Consider the following 27,563-nt stretch of genomic DNA (forward strand, 5'->3'; position numbering starts at 1 on the left):
CACCACCAACTAAAAAAGTTGTTCACTTTCCCACACACCATTTTTCAAATCGCCGGTGACAAAAAAATAAAACAAAAAAACAACTCACCGGAAACACCGCCGATCATATTATTATTATTACAATCACCGAAACCCTAAACAACACGTTACATAACACTCGATGTCGATTCCACGTCATCACTGATCCTAGGGTTTACCAATCACACACCAGCATCTTCTCCGGCGGTGAACGGCTGTGGTAATGGACGGCGGTGTGAGTGACGCGCCGTCGGGAGATGCGAAGGAGAATAATACGTTGTTGAAAGGTAGTTTTGCGGTTATTGGGATTATGTCGACTCTTGTCATCTACGGTGTGTTACAGGTATGCTATGTTATGATAGGTTTCTGTTATTGTTTATTTGTGAATTGAATTGAGCTGATGGAGGTTAATTTGAGCTGATTGGAACCTAAATGTGAATGATTTTGTGGAGATTTTTTAGATTTTAGGGATATTAGGGTTTGAATGCAATTGATTTACGTATTGTTGCTAGCATTGTCTTGGTTTGAAGATGTGAACATTTGAATGTAGGTGTGTAAACAAGCAAAGTTCGAGCTCGTGTAGGCTCGTGAGTGGTTTTTCAAGCTCGGTGTGTTTCGAGCTTAATAATCTCTAAAGATCGAGCCCGGGCTGCTCGGCGCGGGCGTCACTTGTTTATTATGTATTAATTATTTTACTAATTTTTAACATACTTTTATATATAACATTAGTTACTGTGAATATGTATATATATATATATATATATCTGATATTATTAAAAAGTAGATAAACAGCTGGCTTGTTTAGGCTTGCGAGCTGGCTCAGGCTTATTTACTAAACAAGGTTTTTTTTAAATTTATTTTTTTAAGCTTGGCTTGAATCAAGTTATAATGATTTGCTTGAGTAACTCACGAGCGGCTCGGCTCATTTACATCTCTACTTGATTGTTTTGACAATTTGAATATAGGTAATAGAATGTGTGTAAAGTTCCTTAATTTGTTAAATCCTATAATAGTTAACTGCAGAAGGGGCTAAATTTCATATACTTTTTGATGACTGCAAGATTGCTGGTTGATTGATATTATTATTTCTTGAATTTGTATATGCAGGAGAAGATTATGAGAGTTCCTTATGGGCCAAATCATGAATTTTTCAAACACTCATTGTTTCTTGTTTTCTGTAACCGTATAACCACCTCAGCAGTATCTGGAGTATTTTTATTGGTATTTGGTGATTAATATTTTACCTTTTTAGTTGGTAAAAATCTTGATAGTGTTATTTTTTGTATTTTATGATGGTATTATGCTTTTTTATTATCGCAGACAAGTAAAAAAGCATTGGATCCTGTTGCTCCTATTTACAAATATGGTGTTGTATCAATATCTAACATACTAACTACAACATGTCAATACGAGGTTAATATGCTTTATATTTTCTGTTCTTAGTGTTATTATTAAAAACAAGTATTTGTTTTCTATACTTGTAAATGAAATGCTTATCGACATTCTTATTATTATATCTTCAGGCTCTAAAATACGTTAGCTTTCCCGTTCAAACGTTAGCCAAGTGTGCCAAAATGATACCTGTAATGGTATGTTCTAAAAATAGATTGTTTTATGTGTTTAGCCAGTATTTTTATCTTTTTTAGTTTTTTAGATTGATTTTCAAGTAATTGACTTTTAAGATAAATTTTTATGCAGATTTGGGGAACCTTGATTATGCAAAAGAGGTACAAAGGGCCAGATTATTTTTTGGCTTTACTAGTTACTCTCGGGTGTTCCTTATTTATTCTATTTCCGGTAAATAATTCACTTTATATTTCCACAAGTGGTGTAATCACACTTTGAAAGTAATGTTGAACGCCGTTTTTTTATAATTCTTAGGGTGCAAGCGATCTGAGTTCTTTTCGCAAAGAAAGGGAAAGTACAGTTTGGGGCGTCTCATTGATGATTGGCTATTTAGGGTATTTTAATAAACTTGCCTATTATATTTATGCAGCTCTAATATTTAAAACAAGTTTTATGTTTAAAAAAATATTATGGTGTTTGGATGCGTGCTTTCTAAGGTGGTATCATTGCTAGGGGTGTAAACGAGCTGATCTTGAGCTCGGTTTATTTAACTAACGAGAGTGAGAACTCGTTGAGCTCTATTTTTATAGCTTGAGCTCGGTTCGTGAGTAGTTTTTAAGCTCGAGCTTGGCTGGTTCATTATCTATTATTTAGTTTATATACATATATAATTATTTTTTATGTATCTTTCAATTATAATTCTAATATAAACATAATTTATATATATTATCTTAGTTATTTTTACCATATTATTATATATAACAATAATTATTATATAAGTATATATTTGATATATTAAATAAAGGTTATATACATAATAATTGCCGATTTGGCTCGTCTAGGCTTGCGGGCTCGATGGTGTAATGAAGCTCGGGCTTGTTTAAGCTCGGCTTGATTCGAGCTTGTAGCGAGTAGATTTGAAGTGGTTCACGAGCAGCTTGGCTCGTTTACAGCTATAGTTATTGCTACCTTTTACACTTGATTTTTCAATTTTGATTATTCTGAATTAAAACAATCAGAAAATCAGATTCATAGTCAGTTTTTTAAATACAGTCAACCGATAAAGTCAGCTTCTAATCACAGGAATTAGCATAAACATTAAACAGACATCCAAACATCCATAAATTAAGTGCATAATATTGGTGGGTAGATTTGGTATAATAATATTTAAATGTGTATAACATATTATTTTTTCCTGGTAACATTAAGATTAAATTCTGATTTCTTTTATTTTAATTTTAGGTTTGATGGTTTTACAAGCACTTTTCAAGATAAATTATTTAAAGGATATGATATGGGAATCTACAATCAAGTTTTCTACACTACTCTCTGTTCTTGCATACTTAGCTTGACTGGTAAGTATTCTTCAACTTGAAACTAATTTCTCCATTTTTAAAATTGTAATTTGTATAAATTTAAACATTTAGATTGTGTTTTTCTAGTAAACTATTGTGTTTGATTCTTTTTGTTCTTGTTAGGTTTAATTTTGCAGGGCAATTTTCTTATGGCGATTGATTTTGTATCGCGACACAAAGACTGTTTCTTTGACATTGCATTACTTTCAACTGTAAGTCCTTTTTCTTTAATTTTAAAATTTTATCAAGTTAAATGTTTTATTGAGTTAAATATAAAATTACCTACATATACTTGGTTATTTGATTATTATTCTTCAAGTTCTAATTAAAAGTTTGGTTTTATGTTATTTGTGAAAATCGAATTTTAGGTTCAGTTTTGGTTTTGCATGCAACTTAAACCCAAAAAACTAAAATTATGGATTTTCATTATTTTTTCTTGGATGCTAAGTAGTTTAACGCAAATATTTTAGCACAAATATATATTAATGAATTAATCATTAGTTAAGGAAAAGATTTAGGCCATTTGTTATTGTTGGGTCAACTTTTTCGGCCCAAAAATTTCTAGCCCAAATGGTAGAACTTAAAATTGAAACAAAACCCAAACCGAAAATGAGCTGTTTTCAAAAGTTCAACTTTTAATCTTATGATCTTGTCTGTTTAATCGCAGGTTGCAACAGCCAGTCAGTTCTTCATATCGTACACAATTCGCACGTTCGGTGCTCTTACATTTGCCACCATAATGACCACTAGACAAGTAAATTAAACTTTTGATTATTATTTCAAGTTAATTAATCATTTAAAAATTTAATTTTGTATTGTGCAGCTTGTGAGCATTTTGTTGTCATGTGTGTGGTTTGCTCACCCCCTTAGTGTGGAACAATGCATTGGAGCCGTAAGCACTATTATTTTGTAATATATATATATTTTAATTAAAATATTTAAGTAATAATGTTTTTTTTACTAAACATATTTTGTTGTAGGTTATCGTGTTTGGGTCGCTATATGCAAGGGGCTTCTTGAAAAGCAAACCCGAGAAGCCGTTACCTTCATTACACAAGTCGGACGAGGAAGATAACGTTCCATTGAAAGCGATAGCGTGATACAAAATGATTTTTTCTTTCTTTTAGGATTTTATAAAATGATTTAGATATGTTTATGGTTGATGAGTTATAGAATTGGTGGAATTTTGAGAAGGTTACCAATGGAAGGTTGGATTAACTAATTCACTTAAAATTTGTAAGGTTTAAAAAAATATATGGGGATTATAACTCATGTTGTCTTAAAAAATCACACTAAACATTAAGACGATATTTACCATATAAAAATTTTGTATTGTGTTTTTATTGTACGTGTTATTACGTGTTAGGTGATTTTATCTGATAATATGGTATGTGTTCATAGAAAAACTAGTTGTACAATAACTCGAGTCTTGTACTCTTGTTTCAATTCGATCTGGACTTTTGTGAGTCAATCCAAACAAGTGTCAAAACCGATCCAGTTGATCTAAAATCTTTTTTGCGCGCCTCTATTTACGTGCTTGATGTATGGGTTGCTAAAAATGTGTATTTGAGGAGTTATGGTCCCGCTAGCTTACTCAACCTTATATTATATACTAGGTTATAAACTCGTGTATTACATGGGTTTGAAAAATTAAATCTCATTCATTATCTTATTATATGATTTTGGTTCTTCAAGTTGTAATAATCATACAATAAAAAACACATCAAAAGTCTTGAAAAATCATAAGAGCTTAAAATTAAAAGCAAACTGCTTCTAAGTCTATTGTTGTGTTACTTTCAACATATCTTGCGACTGAACTTACAACGGCAAGAGTTTCTATCGGAAAAAGAAAATTTACCAAAGGATTCAAATTGAGGGTTTAATGATATTAAATTATTAATAATCCATAACCAGCAAAAATAAACTTGTGTGGTTAATTCATGTATTTTCTTCTAATTCATGCCCTAGGCTATAAAATTAGAAGCAAGGACAACTGCATATTTAGTAATATCGGCAAAGAAAGTGTAATACTAATAAAGTTATAAGCATTTTATCTCAAAATTTTTTTTTGTTTCAAACATGCCATCTTACTGAACTTTTAGTTTTAGATGATCTTGACACATTTTGCTCAACTCCAACATACAAGAAACTAAACATGTAGAGTGAGTTTTATATTTGTGTGTAAAAGTAAAAACAAAAAAGTGTAAAGAAAACATGTTCCGAACCAAAAGTAATATTTTTTCTTAAAATGACCAGTAAAAACAAATTTGACCCGTTTACTTAAAGGGTGGAATACAAGTTGAACTTGCCCGAAATATTTCAAGTCATACTAAAAGTGGGTCTGTTTCAAGTGGAACTTGTTGTGGCCCATTACGTAAATCAAAGTAAAAATACTATTGAAAAGGTTTTATTTACAACAAATAAGTATCTCACTGAAAACCAAACCATCATTCCTCCCATATATCAAACAATTTTGACATTCTCGTATAAAAGATAGAACACAAACAAATCATAATAATAAACAACCAACTTAAAAGAAACATATTAGTGTTTTGAACGCCTTGCTCATGATCTTACTTCTTACAATGATTTTGTATAAAATCGGTTTGCAACACCCATAATTACAACCATTTTCCTATCATTTATAATAGTCAGGCATACTATGGCATTAACTTGCAAGATTTGAAATATAAAAAAAATGAGTGTTAGTGCCTATAAATGACAACACAATGTCTTGCTTCATGAAAACAAATGGATATAAACATATCATCATAGGAAACAAAACTCATCATGACACCACTCTATTTTAGGGATCAAATTAACTCATTTTCTATATCAGCTTGGCCCGAAACTCTAGTTGATGCAAGTTTGTGACAATGAATAAGCATAATGAATTTCACATTATCAATTAACATGTGACAAAAAATGCACATAATTATTAGATCTGAAAGAAAAGTACCGATATGCACCATCATCAATATACTATTCTCCGTAAGTGTTAAATTATGTCATTTTAGCAAAAGTTATCAATACATATAAAAAATTTTATTATATAGAATTAATAGTAAAAAATAATCAAATGAGATGAACTATTTTCGTATTGCTTAGAGTAAAGACGAATCATTACACCTACTGAACTGGTCACTAATAAACTAAAAGCATACAACACAAATTTACACACACTAAAATGAATTTAAGAAGTTCTACCTACGTTCTTTTATTTCTTTTTTTTTTTTACTTTATTTACTACTAAAAAATATAGATATATCATCAACATGGATGTTTAAAATATTTATTAATTGGTTTAATTAGATAATATTGACTTTCAAAATTGAACAATAATGATGCCACTTGGCAAAAAATGAGACAATTAGATGCCATGTGGCACAACAATGGTTTTTATTTATTATAATAGTAGATACTTGTATATAGGGATGACAAAAAAAACTCAAGCCCGACAGGTATACCTAAAAACCAACGGGTATGGAATTATAATTCAAAAATTTTTGCAGGTGTGAGATTAGAAGATACCTTGCTCGATTACCCGACGGAAATTTTTTTAATGTTAATTTTTATTTTTCCCTTCACCCTTGTTGAATTATGTTTCATTTAGTTCATATATAATCATTATCCTCGATTTTGCTGATACTTGTCTCCATATTTGTTCATATTCATTATTGCGAGAAAAATCGAATGAAAATCCCATATAAATTAATGCTACTAAGTTTGCTCTTGATGTCAATATTCAAAAGTAGAACTTCAAAGATCAACCAAATTTTAGATTCCAATATTCAAACAACCACATGACATATTAGGTGGAACAAAAAGTTTAACCACAAGCTTAGATCCTAATATTCAAAAACCATTAAGAAAAAAAAAAAGACCTAAGATAGAGACTTGGAAACAAACTCTAGGTGTACCTTCTTAGAGTGAAGCACAGGAAAAGGTGCAGCTTGGTTATCCTTGAGCCACTTGCTCGTTTTGTCAACAGCTTTTCTTGTTACCTGCAAGATCTCATGGCGCATGCTATTCTGGATATTGTGCCCTTCTATCTTATTCTTCATATCGTAAATGCAATCCTCTAATGCATTATGTGCTTCCGCTTTCTTCTTGAATTCTTGGTCCTCAAGTTTGTACTTCTTAGCATCATGTACCATCTTCTCAATCTTTTCTTTGGAGAGCCTTCTGATTCCATTGGTGATTGTAATTTTCTCAACCTTACCGGTGGATAATATCGAGGCGGTGACCCTGAGGACACCGTTGTCATCTAATTCAAAGAATACCATAACTTTAGCGACTCCTTTGGGAGCACGTGGTATTCCAGAAATCGTAAACTTACCCAAAAGATGATTATCTGTGGATCTTAATCTTTCACCTTGAAACACCTTGAAAATAATATTAGATTGGTTGTCATAAATTGTACAGTATTGTTTGGCATTACTTGTAGGTATTGGAGTGTTTCGCGGGATCACAACATTGAATATGTCTCCTTTTACTTCTATACCAAGTGACAAAGGAGTAACATCATGTAACACTACATCTTGAACGCTCTTATCATTTCTACCACTTACCTTTGCAGCCATAACGGCTGCACCATACGCAACAGCCTCATCAGGGTTCACACTCTTGCATAACTCTTTGCCATCAAAATACTCCTGTAGCATATGCTGGACCTTCGGTATCCTAGTTGAGCCACCAACAAGAACCACTTGATCAACACATGATTTCTTCATCTTTGCGTCACTAAAACATGTCTCCAAAGTCTCGATGCACTTATTAAACGAATCCATGTTCAGCTCTTCAAATTTCGCCCTATGCAAGAAATCCAAATCAATTGATGTTTGAGTAGCACATGAGAGAATCCTCTTTGCTTTCTCACAAGCAAATCTCAACCTCCCTAACGCTCTTTGGTTCCCAGTCAAGTCCTTATTCCATCTTCTTTTGAATTCTCGAGCACAGTAATCCACCATGTGGTTATCAAAATCCCCACCCCCCAAATGAGTGTCACCCGCAACAGCTTTCACTTCAAAAACACCCCCTTCCTCAATTGTCATTAGAGAAACATCAAAAGTGCCACCACCCAGATCAAAGACGAGCACTGTGACAATCCTCGATTTCGGGTCAAATTGTATTTATTTTGTATTTGTTTTTATGTTGTAAACCGACCCGATTTATATCCCGAACATTTCAAATATATAAAATATTGGATTTTATGTTACTAAAACATTCCCGCTTGTCTAATTTGAAAAACCCCTTTTACGGATTCGAAAACGGACTTAAAACGCTCAAGATACATCAAAAACGAACTTCCGGACGCGAACCGACGTGCTGACCAGCAGCAGATCAGCAGCAGACCAGCAGCCCATTTTTTTTATTTTTTATTTTTTTGTTGTTTTGTAACTTGTCTTGACCCCTCTTGCATGCAAACCTTGATATCACACCCCAAGCTTGACCCTTTCAACCCACTCTATATATACACCCCTATCCCCTTCATTAATCCTTTCTCATTCATCTCTTTCTCTTCCAATTCTCAAGCATTCAAAAGTGTTCTTCATATTTTTTTTTGGCAGTTTGACTTTCCAAAGTCAAACTGACCATAGTCTTACATTATAATCAACTCGTTAACACTTATTTATACTTGAAGATTGTTATACAACATATATATAATAGCACCCTTTGTACCTTCGGTAGGCATTTCTCCGGTCTCGGTCGGTTAAGTGTCCGGCCCATAAGACAAAGCTATATGAAGGACTCGTAGTAGTCCTTGATTTTATATATTTTCCGCATCTAACTATCAAACTAGTTATACTTGTTTAACTTCTGCTCATCTTAGTTTTATTTTACATTTTGAGTTCCATGGTTATGGGTTTGTAGAGACTAGCCTCGGTTATTCCGTAAATAGCTCCAAACCGGAAGCCGAACTCTTGTTTACTAGTTTGTTTAAATAGTTGTATAAACATGTTTTATGTAAGATTTGAGTTTCTAAAATCATTTTAATTAGTTCCATGGTTATGGGTTTGTAGAATCTAACCTCGGTTTATCCCGAAACAAGATCCGAACCGGAAACCGAACTTTCGTTTAAAGACTTTGTTGTTGACTTTTTGTATGTAAAACTTTGGTATTATTATTTATAAATTATTTTACAAGTTCTATGAGGTTTGGACATGTGGTAACCATTCTTGGCCTTATTCCAAGATAAAAAAACCGAACCAAACCGAACTAAACCAAGTTTACTCGCTTAAGACACACAAGTGTGTTTTTAACCATTAAAGTTTATATATTTCTTTAAAAATACTTTATAAACTGATTTTAATTATTTTCACAAAGTACTCGGAATGTTGAATCCAACTTGATCCTATAACAAAGTTTGGACCGACTAAACCGAACACTCGATTAACGGACGTTGTTAGTTCTAAAAAAATAGAACTACATACTTGGTTAAGTCTCTTTAAGATTTATTGAGTTATCTCATACATTTATTATTTTGAGAAAGTTGACTTTGGGTTTGGTCAAGTCACCAAGACCCGAACCGACCACCCGAACACTCGTTAAAACCCGTTTTAGTATCTATATTATAAAGGGATTTGTTTTCTTGCATTTTTACCCACCTTATTACTTAACAAAGGTTGAGTAAAATTAAGGGCTAGATACTTTAACCCGGTTTCGAGCAAACTTACATTTTTAAAGGACTATTATTATAATTTCTTAAATATTTACATTTTAAACCTTAAACTTTAAATTGTTTATATTTCTTAGCATTTATTTTCATTTAAAGACTTCCAAGACAACTTTTCTAATACAAGACTTCTTCTCCTTTAGGCTTCGTTCGTTAAACTCATCGTTCCGGTTAATCTCCAAATCATCAAATCTTTCAAGTTTATTACTTGAATGTGAGTACTTTCATCCCCCATTTTCACTCTTTTATATTTTGGGGGTGACATTGCAAACTTATTCAAATCCAAATGATTTATACTTGAGTCTTAAACCACAAACTTTATTGTATACATCACTTAAATAAATGCTTGATTTAGTGATTATATGCTTATATGCTTAAGTGCTAATGTGTTTACCGCTTTTGGATAGTTGATTCATAAATCCGAGTATATCTGGCATCCCCTTATAGAAAGGTGTCGTTAATGTATTCTTATTAACGATTTCATACAAAATCCGAGTATATTTGGCATCCCCTTATAGAAAGGTGTCGTTAATGTATTCTTATTAACGATTTCATTTATCTAAATTGTTGCTATTATTTATTGTTTTGTATACAAGTTGTGGAATTTCATATTATATATCTATTGTTCAAAAACTATGAAATTGATCACCAACCTTTGTGTTGACAAAATCTATTTATGCAATATTACAGGTTTGACTTTAGGTTGACTCGAGGACTTGAAGAAAAAAAAACGTTATCAAGACTATTAGGATATTAGCAAAACGAACAATATATTATTTATTATGATTTGAATTCGGTTATTGTATGAACAAGTTATATGACTCTTTGTGTTTTTATGAATTTAAATGAGTTGATTAAATATTGTCACTTAATAGTGTCGTGTGCGATGAACAATCGGTTGCGCCCCGACGTTTCCGTCATGGTCGGGGTGTGACAAGCACGTTCATCTTGCCAACAATGTCGGACTTGTTGTCTAGACCATAAGTAATTGCAGCTGCTGTAGGCTCATTGATCATACGAATGACATTTAATCCAGCAATAGTACCGGCATCTTTGGTAGCCTGACGCTGTGTATCGTTGAAGTAAGAAGGAACAGTTATCACGGCATCTTTTACAACTTTTCCAAGATACATCTCAGCAATCTCTTTCATCTTGCCAAGAATCATTGAAGAAATTTCTTTAGCTAAAAACTCCTTTCGACCTTTGTAAGTGACCACAACCTTTGGTGTGTCGGCCGAGCCTTTGACGACCTTAAAGGGCCATAACTTGATGTCTTCCTGCATTTTAGAATCGCTGAATCTCCTTCCAATCAACCTTTTAGCATCTGCAAATCCATGATTAATTAAGACAAAAATCAAGTAAAAACAAACTATATCATTGCAGTTTAATAAGTCAAATCATAAGCAGAAGATATTTAAATATTTGTCTAGAGCATTCGTATCCCTTCCATCATCTCTATCCTTATAATTACACTAAAACACTATATTTTATCTTTTCTGTTAATTAAATAATACTTTTTTATACATTTATAATTACAGTTTCTATCTCTTTCACTCAAAAAGGTTTTTTCAAAAAATATTAAAAAAATTATAAGGTGCTACATAAAGTTTTCAAATATACAGAGAAATCATTACACTTTCTCTCTCCTCTACTCAACACCCTAAACCAGTGTTTTAAATACCGATTGAACCGGTAATACCGAGTTTCGCATATCAGGCCGGTATTTTAAGCCCTGTATTTTTGGACGGTTTGCTAGAACATTGAACCAGCGTTTTTATCTAAAATATCGGTTTAAACCGACAAACCGATTTAAAGCCCTAGAGATTTTTGATATTTTGTGGCCCATATTTTTCTAAAAATTACTTTTAACCTAGCGATTAACATTGAAACGAGTATACTTTTGGATTAATTTTTAAAAAACGAGTGGCATTGTATTATTTTTTAATTATGGATTAACTTTTGGATTATATTTTATTATGGAATCATAAGTTTTTGGGTTATTTTTTGAGTTGATGTTGCAATTATATCAAATTACAAGGTAAATTACATAACCCGGTTGAACGTTCCGGTACAACCCGGTTCATACCATTTTTTAGCCCAATCTGGTATGAGTAAGAAACCGGTTTTAAAACATTACCCTAAACCACACCTTAAATTATAAAAACTCCACTCACATTATTTGATATTTGATGGACAGAATATGAATGCTCTAATGATCTAATATATATAATCTAAAGTTCAAATATTCCATAAAGTTCTTAGAATCATATTCTATTTTTTTATGATGGCTAAAAATAAAATAAGCAGCATTCAATATATAGAAACTGAAAAAACAATAGTCTGACCGTATATGGTGTTAGCAGGGTTCATTGTTTGTTGATTCATGGCGCCATCACCGATTAGATGCTCTGCATGATCAGCGAAAGCAACAAAAGAGGGTGTGGTTCTGTTCCCTTGATCATTAGTAATATTACGTATAGATAATATTTGTATGATTTGAGATAATCTTATCTCAAAATAGAGATAATTTTTGTATTTGTATATGCCTATTTAAGGGGTTAAAGAAAGGAGAATCAGGAGACACTTTTGATAATCATTCTATTATTCTATCATGGTATCATACCTATCAACATCCTAACCCTAAACTCTTTCTGCAGCCACCCTCTTCTGCTGCCTCCTACCACAGCAGGTTTCTTTTTTTTTTTCCTGTCATCACAGGCTTCCCCTTCCCTCACTCAATAACAAACCATGTCATCCAATATTCATCCCGCTATCACCGTTACCAACATACGGAATTTTATTCCCATAACTCTCGACAATGAAAGCGCTCAATACGTCACATGGTCTGAGCTCTTCAAAATTCACTGCACCGCTTACCAGGTGGCGGACCACCTTGAGCCGCGTGACACATCGTCCTCCTCAACCTCGTCACCGGCCACAACCGACAGAGATAAAGGACCCGCTACCCCTCCGTTAACCGAAGAAGCTTGGAAACGTCTTGACGCCATTGTACTACAATGGATCTACAGTACCATCTCCATCGACCTCCTTCAAACGGTCATGAAGAAAAACGCAACCGCGTATGATGCATGGATCGCGTTGGAAAATCTTTTTCAAGACAACAAGAGTGCTCGGGCTCTCCACCTCCACTCGAAACTTAACAACACCCGCCTTGAAAGCTTCAAAGACATGGCGGCATACTGTCAAGAAGTGAAAATATTGGCCGATCAGCTCTACAACGTGGATGTTCCCCTCTCACAGACTCAAATGGCCCTTCAGGTTCTTGGGGGTCTCACCGAACAATACCGTACCATAGCCACCGTCATCCGGTCCACTAAACCCCTTCCGAATTTCAATAACACACGTTCACAGCTCTGTCAGGAAGAAACCGATATAGCCGCCCGTGCCCTACATGCTGCCCAAACAGCCGGTACAGCCCTTCAAGCTTCAGCTAAACCGGTACACCAATCGGAAACTCTAACAGCAACTAGATCGGACCAAACTGTTGACCGTGGTCGTAGACGAGGCCGCGGGCGCGGCCGTGGTCGAGGCCGCAACAACTTTGGACGGGGCAGAGGGGGTCCTACCTATCCTACTTACACACCGTGGGGTCCTCTCCTAAGCTATTAACCAGGCATGCCCCAACAAACTTGGCAACAGTGACCGGCTATGCCGCCTTGCCCGTACCCGACCGCTGCAAGAGCACCATCACAGTCCCCTCAAGGAATTTTAGGACCCTGACCCGCTCAAGCCTCTCAGATGGGATGCGTTCCCACGGACATCGACCAGGACTTTCAGACAATGGCTCTTTATCCGCCCGAGCAGCCATGGTACATGGACACTGGTGCAACCAATCACATGACGAACAATCCTGGTAATTTCTCCTCCCTTTTTAATACCGGCATCTCACGTAATATAATTGTTGGCAACGGTACTATCATTCCCGTGACCGGACAAGGCAACCAAACTCTTAAACCACCCTACCCACCCCTTAAATTAAATAACGTATTACTTGCCCCCAACATTATCAAAAACTTACTTTCCGTCCGCCGCCTAACAACCGATAACCAAATTTCCATTAAATTTGACCCTTTTGGTTTTCTTGTGAAGGATCTCAAGACCAAGGCGCGCATCCTACGCAGCAATAGCACCGGGGACCTCTATCCTCTCACTCCCGAGATCCTATCCAAGATTCGCTCACCATCCACCTTTGCTGCTTTATCTCAAGACTTGTGGCACCAACGCCTGGGCCACCCGGGTCCAGATTTATTAAAGTCTTTAAATAAGTCTAATTTTATTAAATGTAATGGATTTACTTCTCAAGTTTGTGAACCTTGTATTTTTGGCAAAAGTATTAGACTACCGTTTATTGATTCTTTTTCTTTTACTTGCATGCCTTTTGATCTATTACATAGTGACTTATGAACCTCACCCATTGTTAGCACGGGTGGTCACCGATATTACATCCTATTTATCGATGACTACACGAATTTTTTATGGACATACCCCCTATCCCACAAATCTCAGGTTTTTTCAGTGTTTAAACAATTTTACACCCTTATTGAAACTCAGTTTGAACGCAAAATCGCAAAATCAAACAGTTTCAATGTGACAACGGATAGGAATATTCCAATACTTCTTTCCAAACCTTTTGTCATCAAAACAGAATGCAATTCCGCTTTTCGTGCCCCCACACCTCATCCCAAAATGGGAAAGCGGAACGCACCATTCGCTCCATCAACAACATTATTCGAACCCTCCTAGCCCAAGCCAACATTCCCAACACTTTCTGGCACCATGCCTTAGAAGTAGCAACCTATCTTCTCAACATTTTACCCAACAAAACTCTAAAATACAGAACTCCGACACACCTTCTCTACAACCGCGCACCGACCTACGAACACCTTCGCGTGTTCGGTTGTTTGTGCTATCCTTTAGTCCCGCACACCGCAATCCACAAATTGGAACATCGTTCCAAACCTTGCGTTTTTCTCGGTTATCTCGAGGATATAAATGTCTAGACATCGCCACACATAAATTATCATATGTCGGCACGTTCGATTCGACGAATCCACATTCCCCTTCAAAACAATAAAGATACCGACCCTTCAAAATTATAATTTCCTTACCGATGACCTTAACCCGTCTTTATGGTCACACGTGGTTGATCCTACATCACCGACTACACACCCAACCACTCTATTACCTACGGCCTCCTCATTACAACCAAACCCAAACCTTCAGCCCACAAACACCTTAAACAGCCCATTAAATAGCCCACTTTCCTTCGTTTATTCTCGACGGCCCAAAGACCAACCACCCCCACAGCCCGTGTTCACTTCTGCCACCGAACCTACACTTATCCATACTAATACATCCACTACAACTCAAAACCCACCAAGCACCGCCGCCCGAACCATCCATACTCGGTCAATGGATGGAATCACCAAACCCAAACAAACCTTTAACCTGGCCTCTACCTATATTGCTCCTATACCCCGTAACCCGATTGTTGCCTTGTCCACACCAGAATGGCGCCAAGCGATGAACATTGAGTTTGATGCCCCTATTAAAAATGGGACGTGGGAATTAATTCCCCGTCAACCGGGTATGAATGTTATACGAAGCATGTGGCTTTTTCGCCATAAATTTAGATCGGATGGGTCATTGGAACGGTATAAAGCAAGGTTGGTTTGTGATGGTCGGAACTAACAGATGGGTATTGATTGTGGGGAGACGTTCAGTCCAGTTGTTAAACCGGCCACGATACGCACAGTTTTATCTTTAGCATTAACACAATCTTGGCCGATTCATCAGTTAGACGTCACTAATGCATTTCTACACGGTAATCTTAACGAAACCGTGTACATGTATCAGCCTATGGGGTTCAGAAATCGGGATTATCCTGATCATATTTGTCGATTGAAGAAATCATTATACGGCCTCAAACAGGCACCGCGTGCGTGGTACCAACGGTTCACGGATTTTATGACCACTCTGGGGTTTCGTCAAAGCCGATGCGATAACTCTCTGTTCGTTTTTAATCACTGAAACGACATTGTGACAATCATCAATTTCAGGTTAACTCCGTTAACTCCGTTAACTCAACTCCGTCAATTCAAACTTAAAGATCACTGAATCTATAACGCACACCTCATTACATTTAAACTAGGGTTTAAATGACGCTTAACACTTACTACATGTGTAGTCTTTCGGGAATTGCACCGAAACGCAAACGAGTTGACGCAAACGATTGGTGAATAAACGAAAACGTCAAAACAATAATTATGTGATAATTATGTGTTAGACTTATGTGTTATGTGATAACATGGTATAAACGTTAACTCAATGTGCTAGAACTAGTTATTTAAGCTAGAAAAGTAACATTTGGAAGTTGAGGGACTAAAGTGTAACATTTTATTATAAATAATAACATAAACTAAAACCCTAACACTCTTTCTCTCCCTCCCAAACCCGACGGCAGCTCTATGCCCCCATCCCTTGCGATCGGCCTCATATACACACATACAATCAAGATTGTTCAAGTTTGATTGAAGATTAAGGTGTTAGGAAGGTATAAACAACTATCATATGCATCCTCTATGCTTAATTTTGATTTTAATGGGTTAATTATAAACCCTAGGTCTGATTTTTATATGTGATGGTGTTCATGTGTCTTGTTTTGATTGAAAGATGTATTGATTGTTGAATTGATAGCTAGTATTGGTGCTATTGCATGTTAATTGTTGTGTCTTTGAGTTTGAGATCAAATAAAACCCTAACCATGTGTGTATGGTATAATTGATATGCATGGATAGTGGTTATAGTGTCTAGATTGTTATATGAATGATTTGTGGTCCATAGATAGTTAATATGTTGAGTTTGGATGCAAACAGTTTCTGGACAGATTGTGTTATTGATGTTCAATTGACTGTAACGGGGTGTAAATGTGAAAATTGGTTGAGATAATTGATACTACAGTAAACTAGGTTGAGTCTAGTTTCTAAAGAATGTAAATTTGCAATTTTTGAACGTGTAAAAGTTAACCTTTATGATTTTACAAAAACGTTGTGCAAAGCTGAGTTGTTAGACCTGCTGTTAGGTTGTTTTGTAAATGTTATATCTCATGAACTACGAGACCAATTGGGTTGGTTTCACTTCTGAAAGTTGACTTGTTGAGTTAGGAACCTAACCCAAGTAGTCTTGCAATTATTGGATTTTTCGTTTAACGGGAATTTCAAATAACATTCTGTTGCTCATGAATTTGACTGTTATGAGTTTGCTGTAATGATTTGATTATTGTGAGAAACCTATGTGGAATAAAAATATAATAAAATATGTTCTGGAAACCTAAGACATATATGCTTTTGTGATGATTTTTGGTAAATTAATTGTGATGCTATGATCGGTGGGATAGACTAGTTTTTCAAGTAGAATTCTGTCGTTAAGAAACTAGTTGCTGAATTTTGTGAAAGTTGCATGAAACAACGTGATTGCTAATTTATTATCGTGTTTTGACCAAAATGCCCTTGCGGGGAATAATTGCTAATTGATTGTCATGATTTGACCAAATTGCCCTCGTGGGGAATAATTGCTAGTTAATTGTTATGTGTTGACCAAATTGCCCTTACGGGGAGTAATTGCTAGTGATGTACATTATGAATACATGACACGTAAATAATTGCTCACACATGTAACGTATCACAAATACACTTGTTAAAGTCACACACGATTCACAAACGAAACACGAAACATGTTGTGTGCATAGGTATTATGTGCCGAGTCTAGAGACTCGATAATAGTTCCGACACTTAGAAAATCTCCTTGTTGTTTTAGAACGCTAGAGAGAGTTTTTCTGTGACGCGCATCTTGGTGAATTATTTTGGGAATACTTCGCAAACAGTGAGTTCACTTACCCCTTTTAAACTGTTTTCAAACGCTTTTCACTTGGGGGAGATAACATACTCCGAAAACGCATTTAAGATTTTGTTAATATAGATTATATATCACTTGTAAAGACTAAGTGGCAAACGCAATAACTAAAGTCCTTCATTCACATCGAACCGTTTAATATTGGATAATAGCGAGTCATTGTTGAGTAGTACTACTGGGTTTGACAAACCCCACCCAACGCTAAACTCGACTGGAGGTCGAGTGGGTGTAATCTTGGCTAAACACATACCATGGTCGGGATAGACCTGGTGGCAAGGCAAATGATAAACAGTCAGCTTCGGTGTCGAACACTTAGTAATACTTGTTTTATAGGCTAGCTACCTATAGATATATAATTGATTTAACACTATCTGGTAACGCAAAACGCTTAACGCAAAACGCTGAACTCAAACGCTAAACGCTTTATTTTATATAAATATATGTGAACTCACCAACCCCGTGTTGACACTTTTAGTATGTTATTCTCAGGTAGCCGAGGCGGGCGCGCGGTATAGGATCATGCATTGTTTGAAACGCTTTTGTTTATGCAACCTGATTTTAAACTGTTATTATGGGGTTTTGAGTCGTCCTGCGTGACGCAACTTTTATCTCTTGGTTTTTACGCTTCCGCACTTAATTTCATTTAAACGTTTTTATGGTTTGATTATAACTAATGATTCCGATCCTGTTAGTTCACACCATCTGACGGTAAAACTCCGTTAGTGGATTTTGAGGGTGTGACAGACATGGCATATTTATTAATATATGTCGATGATATTATTTTCACGACCTCCTCTGACACACTTCGTCAAAAGCTAATGGCTAAACTCGCTTCGGAATTTGCCATGGAGGACCTCGGGCCCCTCAGCTTCTTCTTGCGATTGCATGTTTTTATCTCAAAGCAATTATGTGGCCGATATTTTGACTAGAGCTAGCATGTCCTCTTGCAAATCAGTTCCAACCCTGGTTGACACAAAATCAAAGCTGAGCGCCGAGGCCGGTTCTCTATTCGTCGACCCGACCTTATTCCGAAGCCTCGTTGGGGCGCTACAATATTTAACGTTCACCCGCCCCGACATATCATATGCGGTTCAGCAAGTTTGCATGCATATGCATGCTCCTCATCTCGCTCATTGGAACGCCTTGCTTCGCGTTCTTAGGTACTTACGAGGTACTCAACATCTCAGTCTCACTCTTGGCAAAACGGGTACTCAGCAGTTACGAGCATACACGGACGCCGATTGGGCAGGCTGTCCGGATACCCGCAGATCGACTTCCGGGTACTGCGTTTATTTCGGTGACAACCTTCTCTCGTGGTCATCGAAACGCCAATCAACGGTCTCACGTTCAAGCGCCGAGGCTGAGTACGGGGCGTGGCAAACGTTGTCGCCGAAATTTGTTGGCTCCGGAATCTTTTACTTGAGCTTCAACGTCCGTTATCTTCAGCCACTTTGGTCTACTGCGACAACATCAGTGCGATCTACTTATCCGGTAACCCCGTTCAGTATCAAAGAACGAAACACATCGAACTTGATTATACACTTTGTGCGGGAACACGTGCAACGGGGGAAGGTTCGTATCCTACATGTACCTACGCGGTACCAGATCACTGACATTTTCACCAAAGGGCTACCGAAGATTTTATTTGAAGATTTCAGATCCAGTCTCAGCATCAGAGAACCTCCCGCTTCGACTGCGGGGGTGTAATAGCATAATATTATGTATAGATAATATTTGTATGATTTGAGATAATCTTATCTCAAAATAGAGATAATCTTTGTATTTGTATATGCCTATTTAAGGGTTAAAGGAAGGAGAATCAGGACACTTTTGATAATCATTTTATTATTCTATCAATTAGGTATGATCTCGACCCGATTATGTTTCCAAACAGCGACACAAGAGTAAGTTGTTCCAAGATCAATGCCAATCGCCAGCGCGTCATGATTTCCTTTTCCTTCCATTATGTTTATATAATAAATAAGACTCTAAAAGTGTCCTTCACTTTTTACAGTAAAACAACAGATTGCATAAATCTATATATATGAGCAACAACAGCCGATATGCTAACATCTATCTAGTACTTCAAAATATACTAAAATGTAGCTAGTAGCTAGATAACACTGAGAAATATCAACATATATCTCCAACAAACGGGATTTCAAATTTGAATTTTCAGATAGGTTACAAGTGAACGATTATATATATGAATATATATTATTTATTCATATATATATATGAATTTTTAGATATGTCCTGTTTGTCGTAAGGCGTGTTTAGACTCATATGGGGAGCACGCGGTGCACTGTAAAGAGCTCCCAGGGTTCAAGTACCGACACGATCTGGTTAGGGATGTGCTCTTTGATATATCAGGCGAGCTGGAATTTCTGTAAGAAAGAAGCACCTGTGAATTTCCTAACTGACCTGTCGGAGGGAAGATCATCTCTTCGACTGGCTGACATTTTGGTGTTTGGATGGATAGGAGAGAAACACGTGTGTGTGGATTTAACAAGGGTTTCTCCTTTGGTGGCTTAGGGAGTAGTGGTTTTGCAGTCGGTCAAGCCGCATTAAAAGCTGCTTCAGGTAAGGTGACAAAACATGAAAAGGCGTGTCTTGATAACCAAAAATCATCGTACTCAGTATATCCCACCAATAGCAAAGCTATGGTAGGGTCTGAGAAGGGTAAGATGTAGGCAGCCTTACCTCTACCCCATAGGGATAGAGAGGCTGCTTCCGGTGAGACCCCCGGCTCGATAGTAGTTTTGCATCAAGCCTTAGACATAAGGCACATAGCACTCAATCATTGGGACACCGGCTGATCGGTGCATGTACCCTTATCTTTCAGCTAACGTGTCTTGATAACCAACATGTATTTATTCTTTTTGCTTTTGACACTTTTGGTTTCCTCGCGCCTGAAGCTGTGGAGCTACTTACCCGTGTTCAGCGGGTCATGCATAGTAATGTTATGACTCAAAGATCAGCAAATATAGTTTTTAAAAGATTAGGTTTTGCTATTCAAAAAGGGGTAACGACGCAGCTTGTTGCCCGCTTGCCTTCTGTTTCGATGTAATCTAAACTTTTCTTTAATGGAACTCCAGTAGATATGTAAATAATGTTTCTGATATTTGTAACGATCAAGAGAAAGAAATATCCCACAAGTAGTGAATGATTATATATATATGTGTGTGAATAGCTATTCAAAAAGGGGTAACGACGCAGCTTGTTGCCCGCTTGCCTTCTGTTTCGATGTAATCTAAACTTTTCTTTAATGGAACTCCAGTAGATATGTAAATAATGTTTCTGATATTTGTAACGATCAAGAGAAAGAAATATCCCACAAGTAGTGAATGATTATATATATATGTGTGTGAATACACTAGCTTTTATTCCCAGTATTATATGTGTTGTTTTATATTTTTCGATTTTAATATATATGCTTTTGGATTTAATATAATATAAAGAGATGTTATAACCCGTTTAAAGACTATATGAGTTGTTTATAAGTTATAAGTTTATGAAAATAAGAAATCCTAAACACCTCTTAATATTTAATATAATATAATAAGATGTTATATGGGCTTAGTGATTCATGCCCGTAAATTCTGTTCAAATACATCGTTTATATATTTAAGACTAGGTTAGAACCCGTGTAATACATGGACTGATAATAAAGTTAAAATAAAACTAATAATATAAATAATTGCTTGAGTCCAGCAATTGTTGTTCACATAATGCATTTTCTTCCAACTTATTGATTTAAATTCCTTTAATAAACCAAAACCTACTTAAGTTCAGCAAGTACCTATCTGCTCCCTTGATTCTTGCAAATTCCCATTCTGCATATGCTGCCATTAAATTAGTCATCTAAAAGATTACATTTTTTTGTATAAAAAAAAGATGCAAGATATATATAAAAATATGAAAAATGCCTAACTTTTCGAAGTAAAAACTTAACAGGTAGAGAAAAGTGATCATCATAACTCTTTTTTACGCCATTTTGTTGCAAATAAAATTTTATCATCAAGGTTTTATATATAATCAAAGTTTGAAAGTAAATTCGGATGTATTAAATATATTTTGAAAAAGTATGAAATCATATATATATTACAACACAGACGGAACATTGTTGGCTTATAGTTTACTATACATATAATTGTACATTTAATTGACAAATTCTACTAAAATTAAGGTTGGAGGGTTCACATAACAAGGATGATTAAGAACTATTGAAACGAAATACCAAAAAAATCATCACAATGATCTAATGCAACCACATCAATCACTGAAGGAAACGACAAATAAATATATAATTAGGGTTTACGTTTCTTGAAAGAAAGACAAAATCAAATCGATTTAATACCTATCATTGAAGTAAAAACATAAGATGCTAAAATCGATGATTACTTAATCAAAACGAACCCTTCAAAGCCCCTAATATTTCGAGGTTAGGGTTCTTCGTACTAAAACGTTTGTAAATCAATCGAATCGCCAAACAAAATAAATGGAAAGTGTGTTATTGAAGAGTTTTACTTTTACCTTAAAAATCTGCAGAATTTTGTCCGAAGAGGCATTATCTAGGGTTTGTAATTGGAGAGGGTTACAGTTATGTTGAATGAAAACTTGGTTATAACAATTTATAGATCCAAATCACAACGTCTAGGTCGGGTAGTTATCCACGCTGGATCCGAAAATGAACCATATAATGAAAATGGGTTTTAAAAAGGTGAGGAGTGTTACGAGAGTGACAAGTGGCACGACATGCTATTCTTTTATTAGAGTCGTGGCTGTTTGGTAGCCACTTAACAATCGAGAAGGTTGCTCTAAATGGTTAAGAGGTACAGCCAATAAGACTACAAGTAACCAAATCCCATACTAGTTAAAAGTTTTAAAAACATGGATTAAAACATTCAAACGAAGATCACATGGGCGCTCTAAAGCATCTTACGGAAGCGTACTCTACAATCGACGCCAGTTTCATTCAATTCCTTGCATCACACGCCATTTTCTCCGGTAATATTAATCTCTCTCTCTCTCTCTCTCTCACCCATTCATTCTTTCATTTACTTCATCTCTGCAAATCACTAACCCTAATTCCATAACCGTTCATTGCGCGTTTATTTACATGATCGCCGTAATTAAATTCTCGATTTCATATCATATAAACATCACTAGTTTATCAATTACCGTTGCTCAGTCTTGTATTCGGTTTAATCGGTATTAAATCGTTGATAAATTAATAAACGAGCTCGAGTTCGGCTTGTTTATTAATATTTAAGAGTGTAAATGAGCCGAGCTGAACTCGAGCTCTTATAAGCTGGAGCTCGGCTTGTTTAAAATAGCTCGAGCTCTAGCTTATTAATTTAAAAGTGTAACGAGCCGAGTCCGAGTTCGGATAAGCTTGAGACTCGGCTTGTTTATTTATTTAAGAGTGTAAATGAGTCGCGCTGAACTCGAGCTTATGTTAGCTGGAGTTCGGCTTGTTTAAATTAGCTCGAGCCTGGCTCGCTTATTAATTTAAAAGTGTAAACGAGCCAAGTCCGAGCTTGTATAAGCTTGAGCTCGGCTTGTTTAGACTAGCTCGAGTTCGTTTTGAACTTGATTACGAGCTCAAGTGTAAACGAGCCGAGTCCAAGCTTGTATAAGCTTGCGCTCGGCTTGTTTAAACTAGCTTGAGTTAGTTTCAAACTCGATTACAAGCTTGAGATCGGCTTGTTTATTTATTTTAGAGTGTGAATGAGCCAAGCTGAACTCGAGCTTATTTTAGCTGGAGTTCGGCTTGTTTAAATTAGCTCGAGCTTGGTTCGTTTATTAATTTAAAAGTGTAAACGAGCCGAGTCGGAGCTAGTATAAGCTTGAGCTCGGCTTGTTTAGACTAGCTCGAGTTCATTTTGAACTTGATTACGAGCTCGAGTGTAAAAGAGCAGATTTCGAGCTTGTATAAGCTTGCGCTCGGCTTGTTTAAACTAGCCTCAGTTTGTTTCGAACTCGATTACAAGCTCGAGTTCGGCTTGTTTATTTATTTTAGAATGTAAATGAGCCAAGCTGAACTCGAGCTTATTTTAGCTGGAGTTCGGCTTGTTTAAACTAGCTCGAGCTTGGCTCGATTATAAATTTAAAAGTGTAAACGAGCCAGGTCCGAGCTTGTATAAGCTTGATCTTGGCTTGTTTAGACTAGCTCAAGTTCGGCTTGTTTATTTATTGAAGAGTGTAAACATGCCGAGCTGAACTCGAGCTTGTATAAGCTGGAGTTCAGTTTGTTTAACTTAGCTCGAGCTCTAGCTTATAAGTTAAGAGTGTAAACGGCTGAGTCCGAGCTCGTATGAGTTTGAGCTTGGCATGTTTAAACTAGCTCGAGTTCGTTTCAAGCTCCATTACGAGCTTGAGCTCGGCTTGTTTATTACTTATTAATTGATTTATATACATTTATAACTATTTTTGCAATTTTTATAATTCTAATTTTCATACATAACATAATATGTATATTTAGTTATATTTATTATTAACAAAAACGAATACCCTGTAAAATCCCACTCATAGCAAAAGCTACCAGTAGAGTAGGGTCTGGGATTAGTTATTTTTATCATAATTATATAGATAATATTTCTTATTAGGGTGTGTTTGGGATTCCTTATTTAAGGTAAAAAGGCCTTTTTGTGATAAGTTAAAAAGGTCTTATGGCTTTCTAATAAGGAGTTTCTAAAAAAGTGTTTGGATTAACATAAGACAATAAGTTGTTTTTTAAGATGTAAAATGACCAAAAAGGATATTGTTGTATAAGTGAATAAGTTGGGTGGAATGGAACTTGGAAGGGTGTAATGGGTATTCTAATCCTATAAGGAGATAAGTTAGCAAACTCCAACTTATTGAAAGCCCTTATTTTGGCTTTGTTGATAAGGAGATTTGGAAAAGGCCTTATGTGTTCCCAAACACTTTTTTAACACAAAAGGACTTATTCAACCATCATAAGTCATAAGGAGAGGAAAATAAGGAATCCCAAACACACCCTTACTTAAATATATAAATAGTACATTCAATAAAACTTACTTAAATAATGAGCTCGTTTAGGCTCGCAAAACTCAAGCTCGATAAGTGAAGTTTCGGTTTAGGCTCGTTTACCAATAAGCTTATAAGGCTCTAGTTCGTTTAAGCTCCGCTCGATTCAAGCTTCCATCTAGCCGATCTTGACATGAGCAGCTTGGCTCACTTACGCCAGCCTTCGGGTTCTTGTTTTTATATAGTAACTAATAACTGTTTTTTTTTTCTTTCCATAGTTGAAGATTTTTTAGTTCATGACGTGCACATGTTATTAGCTTCAGCAGAACAACTCCCAAATTCAGATAAATTAAAACAGGTTAATTTTAATCATTTAGCTTATGTCCTTACATTTAATTGAAGTCATGGTTTTGTATTATGTTTCGTTTAACGTTACAACAGGGTATCAACCAACTTTTATCAATAATCGAAACTCACCATCAACCATGGATCAACGGTCTAGTATTATTAGAAGACAGAGTTCAAAACAAGCATTATATATCAACTGGATGCAATAGGTATTTAACCAATAACTTTAAAAAAAAATCCTTTTTGTATATATTATCATAAGAAATTTATAACATGCTAAACACAAGTTAATGACTGCATACACTAAACCATCAGCTTTGACGTGTTACTCCAAGGTGGATTGTGTGAGGGATACGTAACCGAGTTAGTGGGCCCATCATCATCTGGAAAAACACAAGTTAGAATCTAATCAGTTAATTGTATATTTGCATTACATATATATGATTTTATTTGTTGTTAGTTTTTTTATTCTGAGTTGTTAATTGGCTCAAGATTTGCTTTCAAGTTGCATCAAATGTGGCTATGAAGTCAGGTGGTGTGGTTTTTCTTGACTCCGGTAACTCGTTTTCGCCTACACGCATTAAGCAAATCATTACTCGTGTATCTGGTTCAGTTGAAAATCAGGTAGATTTTTGTTAAAAATACAACATGAAGTGATAAACTAGAAATAATAATAATATTGTGTTGTAGGTTAATGCAATTGTTCAACAAGCAATGAGGAACATAGAATGCCATGCTGTTTTTGACATTTATGCCCTTATTGATGTTCTTCATCAGCTAAAGTCAAAGCTAGAATCTCAGGTTTGTTAACCGAAAAGATAATTCCTTCTCCTCTCTTTATTTATATATTTATTTATTTTTCATTATTACCATTTTTTTGTATATTTTATTTTTGTTGATGTCATTTTGTGACTACAATTTATCCTAATGCAGGTTGGATACGAAGTACGGTTGATAATAATAGATTCTGTATCGTCACTTGTTGCTCCTATTTTAGGGGGCAACAGCGCACAAGGTATATTACATATACATACATGCATGCATGGGCCAGTCTTGGGATCAGACCGAACCAAAAACCGAAGATTAGGTTTTTGGTTTATAAGAACCGTCTGGTTTTGGGTCTTTTCGATTTTGACTATGGGTTCAGTTCGGTTTTTCCATTGGGGCTTGAAATCTTTTGCCGGAAAAAATGAATTTGGGCCTAAAAATTCTGGAAGTTAATAATTTAATTGATTATTACACATTTTGGAGCTAAATATTTTGGGCTACGCCATTTATTAATTTCTTATACGCTACTTAGCATTCACAAATAATTATTTTAGTTCATAGATTAAATGACAAAAGTCAGGTTTTTCTATTTTATGGGTTCGGTTATTAATGTCAGTTCGGCTTCTACGGGTTCGGGTTTTGGTGCATGCAAAACCAAAACCAAACTGGAAACTCGGTTTTTGAAAAACCCTAAAACGAATCGTCAGTTTTGGGTCGGGTTATTTTGGGTGCGGGTGGGTTATTTCGGTTTCATGCAAGCTGATGATGTCTGCTTAATTTGGTAAGGAAAAAACCGTAAATTGTAGGGCACGCGTTAATGGTTTCTGTGGGATATTTGCTGAAGAAGTTAGCAGACAGACACAGCATTGCTGTGGTGGTGAGCAGAACCTTATTTCTTGCTTGATCTTGTTAGGAGGTTTAATTTTGTCTAACCTAATAGTAATATTAATATGACATTAATATGTGCTTTTAAGGTTACAAATCATATGGTTAGTGGAGAAGGAGGTACTCTTAAACCGGCTCTTGGTGAAAGCTGGAAAAACATTCCACATGTACGACTGCAGTTTTCTCGTGACCACACAACCAACATTTATTGTGTCTATATCCTTAAACATCCATACATGGTATGCCCGGCCAAACATGACGCCATTAGACACTGCTTTCATGTTTTTGTGAGTTGTACATTCTGTAACTGTTAATATCTTTATTACAGGCATACGGCGGAAGTGCAAATTTCGTGATTCCCTGATAACTGGTATGGCTAGACTGCTTCAGCATAGGGTAAACATATTACTTGTAGCTTGCAACTTGTTCGATAATTAGCTCGCAAAAATTTATCAAATTTAGCTTTTGGTAGCTACTCGTATAAATTTACATTCTACAGTATAAGTTAGCTCGCTCATTTGTCTCGTATAAATTTCCAAGCACATCCTTGTTTCCACTTGTATATTGGTGGGTGTGCATAAACTTTGTTTTTGTAAAAACTGAATTTTTTGTTCGGTTTCTGTTTCGCTGCGATTAAAACTGTATTTTTCATTTTTTGTTTTGAATTTTAAGTAATTTTTAAGAATTTAACAAATCGTGTAGCCCAAATAGTTTAACCAAAATAATCGTTTTATCATATTTAACAAATATATTTTTGGTCACAGTTTCATGTTCAGATTCATTATTTCGGCCCAAAAGGTTCAAGCCTACATAGTAAAACCAAAACCGAAGTTGAATTGTTTTTAAAAACTCAAAAACATATATACAAAGTTATCAAAAGTAAAAAAGAAAACCAATTTAGTGAGCTTGCTTGAGTTGATTTACGCTAAGCTGCTAGCTGTGACCGCACATGCTTGAGACACTGGTATAGTTTGAGTTGATTTTGGCTCGGCTTATGTTGGCTCATTCTATATCGGTAGATA

At 35.7% G+C, this 27,563-nt stretch overlaps 3 protein-coding genes across 3 annotated transcripts; 2 read left to right on the plus strand and 1 right to left on the minus strand.

Annotated features, from left to right (window-relative positions):
• Positions 1-4,156, plus strand: LOC143611834 (UDP-galactose/UDP-glucose transporter 5-like). Its single transcript, XM_077085967.1, has 11 exons — positions 1-361; positions 1,126-1,239; positions 1,339-1,431; positions 1,542-1,607; positions 1,717-1,815; positions 1,900-1,979; positions 2,827-2,939; positions 3,063-3,151; positions 3,607-3,693; positions 3,763-3,831; positions 3,920-4,156. The coding sequence occupies exons 1-11, from the start codon at positions 242-244 to the stop codon at positions 4,037-4,039; spliced, it is 1,050 nt and encodes a 349-aa protein (XP_076942082.1). The 5' UTR covers positions 1-241; the 3' UTR covers positions 4,040-4,156.
• Positions 4,157-6,787: 2,631 nt separating this feature from the next.
• Positions 6,788-10,898, minus strand: LOC143611847 (heat shock cognate 70 kDa protein-like). The gene is made up of 2 exons (XM_077085976.1): positions 10,568-10,898; positions 6,788-8,037 (listed from the first exon to the last, which is right to left on the minus strand). The coding sequence occupies exons 1-2, from the start codon at positions 10,896-10,898 to the stop codon at positions 6,824-6,826; spliced, it is 1,545 nt and encodes a 514-aa protein (XP_076942091.1). The 3' UTR covers positions 6,788-6,823.
• Positions 10,899-22,465: 11,567 nt separating this feature from the next.
• On the plus strand, positions 22,466-27,094 carry LOC143611835 (DNA repair protein RAD51 homolog 4). Its single transcript, XM_077085968.1, has 10 exons — positions 22,466-22,557; positions 24,819-24,898; positions 24,982-25,097; positions 25,204-25,285; positions 25,381-25,512; positions 25,579-25,689; positions 25,822-25,903; positions 26,463-26,533; positions 26,631-26,780; positions 26,870-27,094. Exons 1-10 carry the CDS (start codon positions 22,470-22,472, stop codon positions 26,903-26,905), a joined length of 948 nt encoding a protein of 315 aa, XP_076942083.1. The 5' UTR covers positions 22,466-22,469; the 3' UTR covers positions 26,906-27,094.
• The last annotated feature ends 469 nt before the right edge of the window (positions 27,095-27,563 follow it).

This window comes from Bidens hawaiensis, unplaced genomic scaffold (assembly GCF_021521415.1).
Source record: "Bidens hawaiensis isolate Kalapana, Puna unplaced genomic scaffold, B.hawaiensis_p1.1 tig00032417_1, whole genome shotgun sequence".
NCBI lineage: Eukaryota > Viridiplantae > Streptophyta > Magnoliopsida > Asterales > Asteraceae > Bidens > Bidens hawaiensis.

Excerpts from the sequence above, each read along its gene's own strand:
- LOC143611834 (XM_077085967.1), top strand. The coding sequence starts at position 242 with ATGGACGGCGGTGTGAGTGACGCGCCGTCGGGAGATGCGAAGGAGAAT. Across the intron at positions 1,980-2,826 it reads TTGATGATTGGCTATTTAGG|GTTTGATGGTTTTACAAGCA; the intron begins GTATTTTAATAA and ends TTTTAATTTTAG. Across the intron at positions 2,940-3,062 it reads TTGCATACTTAGCTTGACTG|GTTTAATTTTGCAGGGCAAT; the intron begins GTAAGTATTCTT and ends TGTTCTTGTTAG.
- LOC143611847 (XM_077085976.1), bottom strand. The coding sequence starts at position 10,898 with ATGCAGGAAGACATCAAGTTATGGCCCTTTAAGGTCGTCAAAGGCTCG. Across the intron at positions 8,038-10,567 it reads CAACAAGTCCGACATTGTTG|TGCTCGTCTTTGATCTGGGT; the intron begins GCAAGATGAACG and ends GGATTGTCACAG.
- LOC143611835 (XM_077085968.1), top strand. The coding sequence starts at position 22,470 with ATGGGCGCTCTAAAGCATCTTACGGAAGCGTACTCTACAATCGACGCC. Across the intron at positions 24,899-24,981 it reads ATTCAGATAAATTAAAACAG|GGTATCAACCAACTTTTATC; the intron begins GTTAATTTTAAT and ends ACGTTACAACAG. Across the intron at positions 26,534-26,630 it reads GACACAGCATTGCTGTGGTG|GTTACAAATCATATGGTTAG; the intron begins GTGAGCAGAACC and ends TGTGCTTTTAAG.